At 44.1% G+C, this 14,694-nt stretch overlaps 1 protein-coding gene across 2 annotated transcripts in view; it reads left to right on the plus strand.

The window, feature by feature from the left end:
- LOC140409038 (embigin-like) overlaps positions 1 to 14,694 on the plus strand; it is a 108,231-nt gene that overhangs the window by 21,550 nt on the left and 71,987 nt on the right. For both annotated transcript variants that reach the window (XM_072497075.1, XM_072497076.1), the window contains exon 3: positions 5,967 to 6,156. In XM_072497075.1, the coding sequence (XP_072353176.1) occupies positions 5,967 to 6,156 (190 nt within the window). The remainder of the gene's footprint in view (positions 1 to 5,966; positions 6,157 to 14,694) is intronic.

The following is a 14,694-nucleotide window of genomic DNA, read 5'->3' on the forward strand; positions in this document are numbered from 1 at the left end:
CTGGGACCCTGGCGCTGTGAAGCAACTGTGCTAACCACTGTGCTACCATGCTACCCACATGGCGTGGCACCTTCTGCCCAATTGCCACCAAAATGTTGCAGGTTGAGTGTACTAATCTGCTGTGCAGCTTGCTCATTTGCATGGCAGATCTTTTTTAAAAATAAATTTAGAGTACCCAATTCATTTTTTCCAGTTCAGGGCAATTCAGCACGGCCAATCCACCTACTCTGCACATCTTTGGGTTGTGGGGGCGAAACCCACGCAAACACGGGGAGAATGTGCAAACTTCACACGGACAGAGCCGGGATCGAACCTGGGACCTCGGCGCCATGAGGCAGCAGTGCTAACCATTGTGCCACCATGCTGCCCATCGCATGGCAGCTCTTGATAGACTTTTCTAATTTCAAGTCATCTTCTCTCCATAACCTCTCACATACTTTGTCATTTGATACGCCGTGCGCAATCTGGTTGCAGATCATCGACGAGTTTAGAGTACTAAAATTGCATGACTGCGCCTTCAGCCGCAAGTCGGTAACAAAAGAATGCTGCTTTTTGGGTACACATACGAAATATATAATGTTCAAATGTTTAATTTTTCTTCGGAGACCAATGCCGAACAAAGTACTACATTACTGCATCAAAGCTTTTGCTTCGTATTCGCTGTCAAAGACGAAGGTATTGTATATTTTTAGTGCTGGATGACCTGCTACCATGAGCAGCAAAGCAATGCGCCTCTCGTCAGGCACTGCCTGTAGGCCAAGGGCTACAACATAGAGCCTGAATTGCTGTTTAAAAGCATACCAATTTTCATCTATGTTACCCAAGACTTGAAGCTGGTGGGGTGCCTTCAAACCTGCCATCTCTAACTTCACAGTCATTTGTTAATTCTCTTCTTTTCTCTTTCTTTTCTATTGATTAGGGGATGTTCTAACTGGGGTAGGGGTGGGGAGGGAGCAATTTCGAATTAATTTTTTTAAAGATTCACTTTGGTGCATCCTCCCTGATGGCTGCCAAATTCAGTCCCCTCAATTCAAAAAACACAATTTTAAAAGGTTTGTAAAAATTAAGCCCAAAGGGAGGGGGGGAAGTGTGAACTATCTTTTGACTTCCAAGTTGTAAGATTCAGCTCTGAAAAGAATTGTTTCCGCTTATTTCTCAATCTCATCTACTTGGAGAAAAGTTTTTTTTCCCTTTAGTTCTGTCCCTTCCATACCTCTACTCCAACTCCTCCAATCACAGGTTCGCTCCCAACTATCCTCGCTTTTCCTCCAATGATAGATCATAGATCATAGATCATAGAATTTACAGTGCAGAAGGAGGCCATTCGGCCCATCGAGTCTGCACCGGCTCTTGGAAAAAGCACCCTACCCAAAGTCAACACCTCCACCCTATCCCCATAACCCAGTAACCCCACCCAACACTAAGGGCAATTTTGGACACTAAGGGCAATTTATCATGGCCAATCCACCTAACCTGCACATCTTTGGACTGGATTCTCTGGAGGAAGAGGGAACCTGTGATTGGAGAGGTTTGATCAGCGGGCAAGAGAGAGACAGAATCTGTGATTGAAGGGAGCAACTCATCACATATTATGTCTCTTCCACGCTCACCGCTCCTCCAATCAAATGGTGTAGTGGTTTCCCACACTAAACAAGACTGCAGCTCCTCCTCAATTGTTCAGCCCTTGACCATGGAGGATCCATAATGTAAAGTAATCTTGTACATGGGAAACCTTTCTTGAATTTTTCACCCCGTGTTTGCTTTACCGCAGGCTACTTGAAACATTTCGAGGGCAAATTTTCCCAACGTCCCGCTGTATTTTGAACCCTGTCTCAGGGTACCTGTAGTTACAGATTTTGTTATTCCAGTTTTTAAACAGTGGAAAGTAATTTATTCATCTTAGTTCTTTAATTTCAAATCATGTGAACCCTCTGTTATTAGGTAGAAATCTAAAAAGTTCAAACCAGGGAGCTATCAAAAAAAATCTTGAAGATAAACCTTAAGGACAAAATATTCTTTGGTAATCAATCCAAGCATTCTGTGAATAGAGAGAAGAGAACCCAAATCCCAAATATCATAGAAACATAGAACAAACAGTGGAGAAGGAAGCCATCCGGCCCATCGAGTCTGCACCGACCCACTTAAGCCCTCACTTCTACCCTATCCCTGTAACCCAATAACCCCTTCTAACCTTTTTGAACACTAAGGGCAATTTAGCATGGCCAATCCACCTAACCTGCATGTCTTTGGACTGTGGGGGAAACCGGAGCACCCAGAGGAAACCCACACAGACACGGGGAGAACGTGCAGACTCTGCACAGATAGTGACCCAGCAGGGAATCGAACCTGAGACTATGGCGCTGTGAAGCCACAGTGATACCATGCTGCCTCTGCGGAGCACATAATGATTCACCTGTGGAGCGGATAATGATTTAACCTTGTGGTGTGCAATCCATCAAGGATAAAGCCCTGAAGTAATGCAGTCAGTTTTCAGAAGGCTGTATACACAACCATATGTAAAGTGTAATACATAGTCACTTTGGCAGATCTCAAGCACCACTAGTTACACTCACATCACCTCATTCGTATCGGTCTTAAAAATATGTCATGATGTGATAGGTAGAACTGCTGAATATGTTACGATCTCTGGCATTCACAATATCTTGCTTTTACCATTGTGTTCAATATGTTTGTCTGAAAATCATTCAGTTGCTTTCTTAATACTGCTGTTAAGTGGGCTCTCTGCTAAATAAACAAACATTCAGCGATTATTTACCAGCAATTATTATCCATTAAGGAACTCACAGTTTACAAGAGATAGCTGATATTTGTCACTCTTAATCCATATAGGTAATTCTGGAAACTATGGAGAGCATAAACCACAAACTATGGATCCCATCACTGAGATAGCAGATAATGAAGCAAAGATGCTGAATATCCCATGGCCATCAGAGACCATCCCCTCTGACAACAGGATACCTTTACTTGTTGAGCAGAAAATCACAACAAACCAGAAAAAAGAGCAGCTGCTTTCGGGAACCAATTCAGATGGACGTATGTGTTTTAGTTAGAAAAACCTGAAAAAAAACACCAGCTCAACTATCATAGTCAGGGATTGATATTTCATTTCCTGAACAGCAAAACATTAACATTTCTATGAGGTAACCAATTAGACTACTATCCATATTGTGGTGACAGACCTACAGGGTGCCAACTAGCTTACCTTGAAATCAGAATGGATAATATTTTATCTTGCAATAAATGCACATACTTTATCATGTACAGTGGTGATATAATCAAGTTGGTTAACTTAATGACTAACATGTTAGTTATAACCAGTCAGGTACCTCTGTATAAAGTTGCTAGCCAGAACACTGAAGATGCCGAGCAGCCTACTTGCAAGGAATCCTTTGTCAGCATGAAGCATTTGAATGGCAGGAATCTTTCATGACATGATGATGTTTCTCAGCTATGATCCCACCATTTGAAGCTTTACATCTAATTGTCCAGTTGATGGGCGAGATTCTCTGGCCTACCCATGGTGTATTTCCGGGCGGCCTGCTGTTGGCCAGCAACAAAATCTTCTGGTCCCGCCACTGTCAATGGGATTTCCCATTGGGTCCACCCATGCCGCTGGGAAGCCCGTGGCGGTGGTGCACCGTCGGTGGGACCAGAAGATTCCGCCGCCGTGAATAGCCAGAAGATATATGCCTTATTCTCTTCTACAACAATATCACCCCCACCACTTCGGTTTGTTAAAGACATTGCTGTCTTAAAATACAAAGAACACCATCTGTTACTTAATCTTGATGGCCATGCCTTTATGCCTTCTTTATGCATTGATGTTCTTAGCTTACTCCTTCAATCGAAAATGGAACTTGCACTTCTCTTTCTTTGTTACTAAAGCTTTCTGTAAGATTCTTACTTTTCTATGTCTTGCTATACTGGGAAAACATTTTGAACAACTTCCTCATGGACATGATTCTATTTGATAACCAATCCATTAGCAGTCCTTCTCACATCTTCTCTGGCCATTACCTCACTATCAAAATCTTTCTTATCTTTAATTTACAATAAATAACCTACCGTCCTCTCTGACTAACAGTCTTATTGTGTTTTCTCTTAAACTAGATCATTCTTTCTAAGGACCTCAAAAAGGAAAACATACAATCCACAATTTTTAAGCTTAGCGTTAGATTCAAATGTGTGTTTGGTGTATTTGAACTGAGTAAACATTTTGCCTAGAATTGCCTATTCACTATCCTAAAGAAGAAAAGAGTTATTTAATTATATCTTCCAGTGAAAAGTCATTGACCTGAAACATTAACTGTTTCTTTCTCCATGGATGCTGCCTGACCTGCTGAGTTTTTCCAGCAATTTTTGTTTTTCAGATTTCATGAAAAGAAATGAAAACCCCAAAATGCTAACTTCACAGGTCTGTTGCTCGAAGTGGAGTGGAGTGTGGCTTATGTTTGAAACATGCAACAATGCTGAAAGTCCAAATCTCAAGAGAATCAATCATTCAGGTTCAGTGACCCATGCCCCAATCCACCAGCGGATGTCATGATGGTCCACATAGAAGGAACCAGAGCCTTTTCCTGGTCTGAAGATTACATTTTTTTTTTCTTCTTCAACTCTGAAGATTCCCAGGTTCAAATCCTGCCACTGCATGTGATGAAATTTGAATTCAATAAAAGAAAATTTGGAATTAAATGTCTAATGATGACCATGAAAACCATTGTCGATAGTCGTAAAAACCCATCCGGTTAACTAATGTCATTTCGGGAAGGAAATCTACTACCCTTACCTGGTCTGGCCGATCTGTGACTCCAGACCCACAGCAATGTGGCTGACTGATAATTGCCGTTTAAGGGCAATTATGGATGGGGCAATGCATGCTGGTACAGCCTGCGATGCCCACATCCCATGAACGAATAAAGAAAAACAGGAATTAATTGGGGCAGACGTTGGAAGGCAAGATGATGGGATCTCCACCCCGCACCTTCCTGCCCAATTAAATGCCACCCTTTAACCTCAGAACTAACCTCTGGGCAGACAGTAAATTCTGTCCTAAGTTGATTAGGATGTACTGAGACTAAGACTCACATATTATAGATTATCATAGATTATCATAGAATTTACAGTGCAGAAGGAGGCCATTCGGCCCATCGGGTCTGCACCGGCTCTTGGAAAGAGCACCCTACCCAAGGTCAACACCGCCACCCTATCCCCATAACCCAGTAACCCCACCCAACACTAAGGGCAATTTTGAACACTAAGGGCAATTTATCATGGCCAATCCACCTAACCCGCACATCTTTGGACTGTGGGAGGAAACCGGAGCACCCGGAGGAAACCCGGATGAGTGGATTTAATGTAGTGGTATTATCAAATCCATGCTGGATTTTGGATCTTGCCAGCTTTTGGGTCAGGCGGTTCGAATTGGGTGGTTTAGGCTGAGTTGGGTTACTCGGACCACTTGGAGCATGCGAAAAGACAGTCGTGCAAAGCCAAAACGTTGTTGGCATGCCACGATGTCAATTAAGCACGTAAACCAACACGCCAGTAATTTTTTTTATTATCGAACAATAATAAAAATTCATGCAGGGCAGTTTTAAAAACTGTCAGTTTCTTAGGCATCACCAGTTCTCAGATTCTGTATTTGAGACACAGTTCTTATAACTTCTATTAAAATGGAGCAAAATAAAATAATAAAATTGCAGTTTTTTTTGAGGGCGAACCCATTGCTGTTACTTTCCAGAGGAATGATACTTTGCTTCCACTCTATCTAATATGCAGCTATTTCAGTTTTTCAGTTCAGAGCACTCGAATATAGAATGGTAAGCTTTTTGGTCAAATTCAGGAGGATCCTGAGAATAAACTGTTATTGAATTATTTTGTTTTGTGAGTTGTGACTCAACACTCAAAAGTAATTTTTTTTATTGCCTTGTTCAACATTATTTCAGGATCATCTAGACTGACGCCAAAAACAGTGAACATAACCAAGGTTACAAAGATCGTGCTGTCCTGCAATTTGACTCTTCCTGTTGCACAAACACCTCCGATAACTGGTACTTGGGAAAAAGATGGCAACAGGATTGAAAAAAGGGAGGTTGATTTTGACGAGATTGCAGGCTCTCTGTCTCAAAAATATGAGTAAGTGGACAAGCTGTAGGAAAAACAAGCAAATATTTTAACCAAGATGAAAATTCTCTTTTGCCTCCTGAGGTTTGGAACCTCAGAATCATAAAATCTCTACAGTGCAGAAGGAGGCCATTCGGCCTATCGAGTCTGCACCGACCCTTGGAAAGAGCACCCTACCTAGACTCACGGCCCGACTTCATGGAAGACTGAAACTTTAATTCAATTTGTGATACCGTTATCGTATGTCGTATGGTTCTCTAATGTCCTTTAGGGAAGGATATGTTAGGGGCTGGCTTAGCACAGTGGGCTAAATAGCTGGCTTGTAATGCAGAACAAGGCAACAGCGCAGGTTCAATTCCCGTACCGGCCTCCCCGAACAGGTGCCGGAATGTGGCGACTAGGGGCTTTTCACAGTAACTTCATTGAAGCCTACTTGTGACAATAAGCCATTATTATTATAAATCTGTCGTCCTTACCTGGTCTGGCCTAGATCACATAGCAATGTGGTGACTCTTAAATACCCTCAGAGATGGGCAATAAATGCTGGTACAGCCAGTGACGCCCACATCCCAAGAACAAATAAAAAAATATGTTTTAATCAGGAATTGCTTGCTAAATATTGATCATTACCACTTGCTGAATGCCACTTTGTCACTTGTACTCCATCTCAAGGAATTCTTTTTCTCTTTGTTGTCTGTCTGTGGATGAAACTACAAAAGACTAAATGCGTATGAAAAAAATATTGTAAACTTTTCTCTCTCATTTGTTGATGTGAGAATCAGTTCCTGGTAACATAGGGATCCTGTTTCAGCTGTACTATTTGGGTATAAAGTGTTGCAATAACATAAGATAATTATGGATGTTGAAAACCACTCAGTCCATCGTAATTCATCCATGCAGAAACATCCTACCTTAACTGTTGCACAGCCCTCTACACGCCCTCTACACACCCACTGCTTTGTTTTGTTCATTAAATGATTCCAGATTCCAAGTCTTCACTGTTCAACCCAGGAGCAAATTCCACAACTATGCTTGTTCTCCGTTTGAATAACTTCCTGAGATAAGGGGCGCGATTCTCCGACCCCCCACCGGGTCGGAGAATCGCCGGGGGCCGGCGTGAATCCCGCCCCCGCCGTGTCCCGTATTCTCCGCCACTGGAGATTCGGCGGGGGCGGGAATCGTGCCGTGCCGGTCGGCGGGCCCACCCCCGGTGATTCTCCAGTCCGCGATGGGCCGAAGTCCCGCCGCTGTCAACCCACGGCAGCCGGTGTGGATTGAACCACCTTTCGAACGGCGGGACAAGGCGGTGCGGGCGGGCTCCGGGGTCCTGGGGGGTGCGTGGGGCGATCTGGCCCCGGGGGGTGCCCCCACGGTAGCCTGACCTGCAATCGGGGCCCACTGATCCGCGGGCGGGCCTGTGCCGTGGGGGCACTCTTTTCCTTCCGCCTTCGCCATGGTCTTCACTATGGCGGAGGCGGAAGAGACCCCCCCCCCACTGCGCATGCGCGGGGATGCTGTGAGCGGCCGCTGACGCTCCCGCGCATGCATCGCCTGGCGAAGTCATTTCCGCGCCAGCTGGCGGGGCGGAAATTAGTCCGGCTCGGGCCTAGTCCCTCAAGGTGAGGGCTCTCACCTCAAGATGCGGAGAATTCCGCACCTTTGGGGAGGTGCGATGCCGGACTGATTTGCGCCGTTTTTGGCACCGGTCGGCGGACATCGCGCCGATTGCGGAGAATCCCGCCCCAGTTCTCAATTTAACTTTTACTGGCTTTAAGTTGTATCGCCTCACCTTTACTCTCACAATATGCTTCAAAATAATATTCTGGATTAACCTTGCCATGAAATTCTATTCTATTTAATCTCAATGAATGGCTTCACAGGTTGGTGTCATAAACAAAATACACAAAATTATGGGTAGGAATCGCCTTCAATTTTCTATTTAAGTTAGGAACACTGAAAACTCCCCAAGCCATTAACAGCAGACAAAAGACTGCAACAGATTATAAATTCTTGTGAAATAAACTGAGAAAACTTGTTTAATACGCAAGCAAATATGGAACAGTAAGCAGAAAGCTACTGTGAAGGTTCATGGCAGCATTGCATCAGAACAATCAAATTCAAATTTAGTTACAGGATTTGATAACCTGAAAAATGCCACATGGCGTGAAAGCTGCTTTAGCTTCTCACAAAGTGGCAAAATTATTATTTTTATGTCCTCTTTACATTCATGCTTTCCTCTGTCAATGGTTCAATCCATTCACCTGAAATCTCTTTCCTTAGTTGGTCCAGAAGAGACAACTATCGCAAGTACTTTTTCCCCATTGTTATATTTATTCTTTCTTCACTCTTGTAGCTAAGATTGATACTCTCTTTATTCTTGAATAACTGACTGACTTTAGTGTCTTTAAAAAGACACTAAAAATAGATTTCCTTGTTGAACATTGAATGCTTTGTAGTATTGTAATGATTGGGCCACCAGCGAATATATGATTGCAATTGTGCAGGTTGCAATTTTGTAGATTCCAGACTCACTTGTAAAATCATAGAATCAGAGAATGGTTACAGCAAAGGAGGCCATTCAGCCTGTCATGTCTGTGCTGGCACTTTGAAGGAAAAATTCAACTGGTGCCATTCCCCTGGCTTTACCCCACAGCCCTGATTTTTTTTCTCTTTCTCTACAGAAAGAGAAAGGGCTTTCCCTTTTGAAAGCCTCATTTGACTCTGCCTCCAGCACACTCTCAGACAGTGCAATCCAGATCCTAACCACTCACTACTGTAAATCATTTTTTCCTCGTGCTGCCGTTGCTTCTAATACCAATTACCCCAAATCTGTGACCTCTGGTTCTTGATCCTTCCACCAGTGGGAACACTTTCCCCCTATCTGATATGTGCAGATCTGTGGTATTATCATGAATGAAGGCAATGCAAGAGTTACTGAAGTGTATACAGACAGCCACTAGAGGGAGCTAGTACCATAAGTATATAAGGGATGGGGCTAAGCCTTGTGGGTCAGCGATAGATGGTAGAAGAAGAAAGAAGAGACAAGGTTAGACATGAGAGAGAGAGCAGTTGTGTACTTGAGAGCTCTGCAGTTAGAGATAGCATAGTTTAATGTTGAACGTAAACAAATCTTAATAGTGTAATACATTTGTAGTTTTATCGTTAACAAAGCTTTGTTTCTTTATTCAACACTATGCATCCAAGCCATCCACGTGAAGCAAAATAGGGAACACAACAAGAGCCTTGGGATTTTGAATGCTCAAAGGAGAACAGTTCCAACTTCTCCAAGCTTTCTACCTAAATTCCACATCCCTGGAACCATTCTTGAGAATCTGATCTCCACCATTGTCAAATACCTTCACAACCTTCCTAAAATATGGTGCCAAGAATTGAATGCAATACTCCAGTTGAGACTGAACCAGTGTTTTAAATAGTTTTAATACAATTTCCTTGCCATGGTACACTATGCCATTATTAATAAAACCCAAGATGCCATATAGTTTATTAACCATTTTCTCAATCTGTCCTGCCACCGACAATAATTTATGAACATATCCACCCAGATCCCTCTGTTCTTCCAATGCTTAGGAATTGCAGCTTTTATCTGTCTCGGATCGTGTTTTCCGGGTCCTTAAGGGGGAGGGGGGGCAGCCCCAAGTCGTGGTCCACATTGGCACTAACGACATAGGTAGGAAAGGGGACAAGGATGTCAGGCAGGCTTTCAGGGAGCTAGGATGGAAGCTCAGAACGAGAATAAGCAGAGTTGTTATCTCTGGGTTGTTGCCCGTGCCACGTGATAATGAGATGAGGAATAGGGAGAGAGAGCAATTAAACACGTGGCTACAGGGATGGTGCAGGCGGGAGGGATTCAGATTTCTGGATAACTGGGGCTCTTTTTGGGGAAGGTGGGACCTCTACAGACAGGATGGTCTACATCTGAACCTGAGGGGCACAAATATCCTGGGGGGGAGATTTAATGGTGCTCTTTGGGGGGATTTAAACTAATGCAGCAGGGGCATGGGAACCTGGATTGTAGTTTTAGGGTACGAGAGATTGAGAGTATAGAGGTAAGGAGCACAGATTTGACTTCGCAGGAGGGGGCCAGTGTTCAGGTAGGTGGTTTGAAGTGTGTCTCCTTCAATGCCAGGAGTATACGAAATAAGGTAGGGGAACTGGCAGCATGGGTTGGTACCTGGGACAGGAATGGTTGTTGCAGGTTCCGGGATTTAGGTGTTTTAGTAATCTCAGAGAAGGAGGCAAAAGAGGGGGAGGCGTGGCGCTGCTAGTCAAAAACAGTATTACGGTGGCGGAGAGGATGCTAGATGGGGACTCTTCTTCCGAGGTAGTATGGGCTGAGGTTAGAAACAGGAAAGGAGAGGTCACCCTGTTGGGAGTTTTCTATAGGCCTCCAAATAGTTCTAGGGATGTAGAGGAAAGGATGGCGAAGATGATTCTGGATAAGAGTGAAAGTAACAGGGTAGTTATTATGGGAGACTTTAACTTTCCAAATATTGACTGGAAAAGATATAGTTCGAGTACATTAGATGGGTCGTTTTTTTGTACAATGTGTGCAGGAGGGCTTCCTGACACAATATGTTGACAGGCCAACAAGAGGAGAGGCCACATTGGATTTGGTTTTGGGTAATGAACCAGGCCAGGTGTTAGATTTGAAGGTAGGTGAGCACTTTGGGGACAGTGACCACAATTTGGTGACGTTTACGTTAGTGATGGAAAGGGATAAGTATACCCCGCAGGGCAAGAGTTATAGCTGGGGGAAGGGCAATTATGATGCCATTAGACATGACTTGGGGGGATAGGTTGGAGAAGTAGGCTGCAAGAGTTGGGCACACTGGATATGTGGAGCTTGTTCAAGGAATAGCTACTGCGTGTTCTTGATAAGTACGTACCGGTCAGGCAGGGAGGAAGGCGTCGAGCGAGGGAACCGTGGTTTACCAAAGAAGTGGAGTCTCTTGTTAAGAGGAAGGAGGAGGCCTATGTGAAGATGAGGTGTGAAGTTTCAGTTGGGGCGCTTGATAGTTACAAGGTAGCGAGGAAGGATCTAAAGAGAGAGCTAAGACGAGCAAGGAGGGGACATGAGAAGTATTTGCCAGGTAGGATCAAGGAAAACCCAAAAGAAATAAACGAATGACTAGGGTAAGAGTAGGGCCAGTCAAGGACAGGGATGGGAAGTTGTGTGTGGAGTCTGAAGAGATAGGCGAGATACTAAATGAATACTTTTCGTCAGTGTTCACTCAGGAAAAAGAGATTGTGTGGATGAGAATGCTGAGACCCAGGCTATTAGAATAGATGGCATTGAGGTACGTAGGGAAGAGGTGTTGGCAATTCTGGACAGGCTGAAAATAGATAAGTCCCCGGGGCCTGATGGGATTTATCCTAGGATTCTCTGGGAAGCCAGGGAAGAGATTGCTGAGCCTTTGGCTTTGATTTTTATGTCATCATTGGCTACAGGAATAGTGCCAGAGGACTGGAGGATAGCAAATGTGGTCCCTTTGTTCAAGAAGGGGAGTAGAGACAACCCCGGCAACTATAGACCAGTGAGCCTCACGTCTGTTGTGGGTAAAGTCTTGGCGGGGATCATAAGAGACAAGATTTATAATCATCTAGATAGGAATAATATGATTAGGGATAGTCAGCATGGCTTTGTGAAGGGTAGGTCATGCCTCACAAACCTTATCGAGTTCTTTGAGAAGGTGACTGAACAGGTAGATGAGGGTAGAGCAGTTGATGTGGTGTATATGGATTTCAGTAAAGCGTTTGATAAGGTTCCCCACGGTAGGCTATTGCAGAAAATACGGAGGCTGGGGATTGAGGGTGATTTAGAGATGTGGATCAGAAATTGGCTAGCTGAAAGAAGACAGAGGGTGGTGGTTGATGGGAAATGTTCAGAATGGAGTTCAGTTACAAGTGGCGTACCACAAGGATCTGTTCTGGGGCCGTTGCTGTTTGTCATTTTTATAAATGACCTAGAGGAGGGCGCAGAAGGGTGGGTGAGTAAATTTGCAGACGACACTAAAGTCGGTGGTGTTGTCGACAGTGCGGAAGGATGTTGCAGGTTACAGAGGGACATAGATAAGCTGCAGAGCTGGGCTGAGAGGTGGCAAATGGAGTTTAATGTAGAGAAGTGTGAGGTGATTCACTTTGGAAGGAATAACAGGAATGCGGAATATTTGGCTCATAGTAAAGTTATTGGAAGTGTGGATGAGCAGAGGGATCTCGGTGTCCATGTACATAGATCCCTGAAAGTTGCCACCCAGGTTGATAGGGTTGAGAAGAAGGACTATGGGGTGTTGGCCTTTATTGGTAGAGGGATTGAGTTCCAGAGTCAAGAGGTCATGTTGCAGCTGTACAAACCTCTGGTACGGCCGCATTTGGAGTATTGCGTACAGTTCTGGTCACCTCATTATAGGAAGGACGTGGAAGCTTTGGAGCGGGTGCAGAGGAGATTTACCAGCATGTTGCCTGGTATGGAGGGAAAATCTTATGAGGAAAGGCTGAGGGACTTGAGGTTGTTTTCGTTAGAGAGAAGAAGGTTAAGAGGAGACTTAATAGATGCATACAAAATGATCAGGGGGTTGGATAGGGTGGACAGTGAGAGCCTTCTCCCGCGGGTGGAAATGGCTAGCACGAGGGGACATAGCCTTAAACTGAGGGGTAATAGATATAGGACAGAGGTCAGAGGTAGGTTCTTTACGCAAAGAGTGGTGAGGCCGTGGAATGCCCTAACTGCAACAGTAGTGAACTCGCCAACATTGAGGGCATTTAAAAGTTTATTGGATACGCATATGGATGCTAATGGCATAGTGTAGGTGAGATGGCTTTTGTTTTTTGACTTCCCATGTCGGTGCAACATCGTGGGCCGAAGGGCCTGTACTGCGCTGTATCGTTCTATGTTCTATGTTCTATTTCATATTGCCTTTCTGCATTCTTCCTACAAAAATGAATTACGTTGCACTCGTTGCCGTTAAATGTCATCTGCCACTTTTCCGCCATTTCTTGAACCTGCCCATGTCCTTTTGAAGTTTTCCAGTATGCTCCTCAAAGTTCACCAAACTTCAATGTTTTGTATCATCTCCAAAGTTTGAAACTGTGCCCTATACACCAAGGTCCAGGTCACTCAAATATATCAGAAACCCGATCTGTCATCTCATCCTAAAACAAGTTAATTAAATATGATTTTCCGATAACAAATCTATTCTGGCTTTCCTTAATTAACTAACATTTGCCCAAGTGATTACTGTATTAATTTTGTCCTGAATTATTGTTTCTAAAACTTCTAAAAAACTTCTAAAAACGTCCCCACCACCGAGGTTGAACTGGCTGGTTGTAGTTGTTGGGCATGTCCTTACCACCTTTTATGAACAAGGGTGTAATATTTGCAATTCCCCAGTCCTCTGGCACCACCTCTGATTCTAAGGAAAATTGGAAAATTATAGCCACTGCGTCTATAATTTCCACACCCACTACCTTCAGCATCCTTGGTTTCAAATCATCTGGACCTGGTATCTTATCAACTGTTAAGTACAGACAGCCTATCCTTCTCAATTTTAAACCCTTCAAATGCCTGAACTCTTTCAACATGACTTGGACCTCAATCACCATCATCATCATCGTCTTTAAACAGATGCAAAGTATTCATTTAATACTTCAGCCTTGCCGCCTGCCTCCATGTGTAAATCCCCTTTTGGCCCCTACTCTGCTCTCACTGCTCTTTTACCATTTATACACCTATAGGAGACTTATGGATTCTTCTCCCTTCTATGTAGGTTAATGGCAGATCGGCTGATGGTGCGAATCCCATTTGCATCTCATGAATGCTCATTAAAACATCCGGCCATTGGCAACCGTCAGGCCTTCCAAACGAGTGTCACATCAGCATTGAATTACATCAGTCTAAAACCCAATTGTGAAAGAGCGTGCCCAAGGAAGTCCTTAGTTTGCAAGAGACTTCAGGGTGACAACAACAACAAAGAACAAAGAAATGTACAGCACAGGAACAGGCCCTTCGGCCCTCCAAGCCCGTGCCGACCATACTGCCCGACTAAACTACAATCTTCTACACTTCCTGGGTCCGTATCCTTCTATTCCCATCCTATTCATATATTTGTCAAGATGCCCCTTAAATGTCCCTATCGTCCCTGCTTCCACTACCTCCTCCGGTAGTGAGTTCCAGGCACCCACTACCCTCTGCGTAAAAAACTTGCCTCGTACATCTACTCTAAACCTTGCCCCTCTCACCTTAAACCTATGCCCCCTAGTAATTGACCCCTCTACCCTGGGGAAAAGCCTCTGACTATCCACTCTGTCTATGCCCCTCATAATTTTGTATACCTCTATCAGGTCGCCTGACGGCAAAAACGTTTTTGTCATAGTGCTGCGCTGCTCCTGTTGCACTGTTTACTACTCAGCTGGGGAGACCGGTTCCTGCCTCCATCTTTCTTTTTGTTGAAAACTTTATTGTCACAAGTAGACTTACATTAATACTGCAATGAAGTTACTGTGTAAAGCCCCTAGTCGTCACATTCCGGCGCC

Source organism: Scyliorhinus torazame, chromosome 3 (genome assembly GCF_047496885.1).
Source record: "Scyliorhinus torazame isolate Kashiwa2021f chromosome 3, sScyTor2.1, whole genome shotgun sequence".
NCBI lineage: Eukaryota > Metazoa > Chordata > Chondrichthyes > Carcharhiniformes > Scyliorhinidae > Scyliorhinus > Scyliorhinus torazame.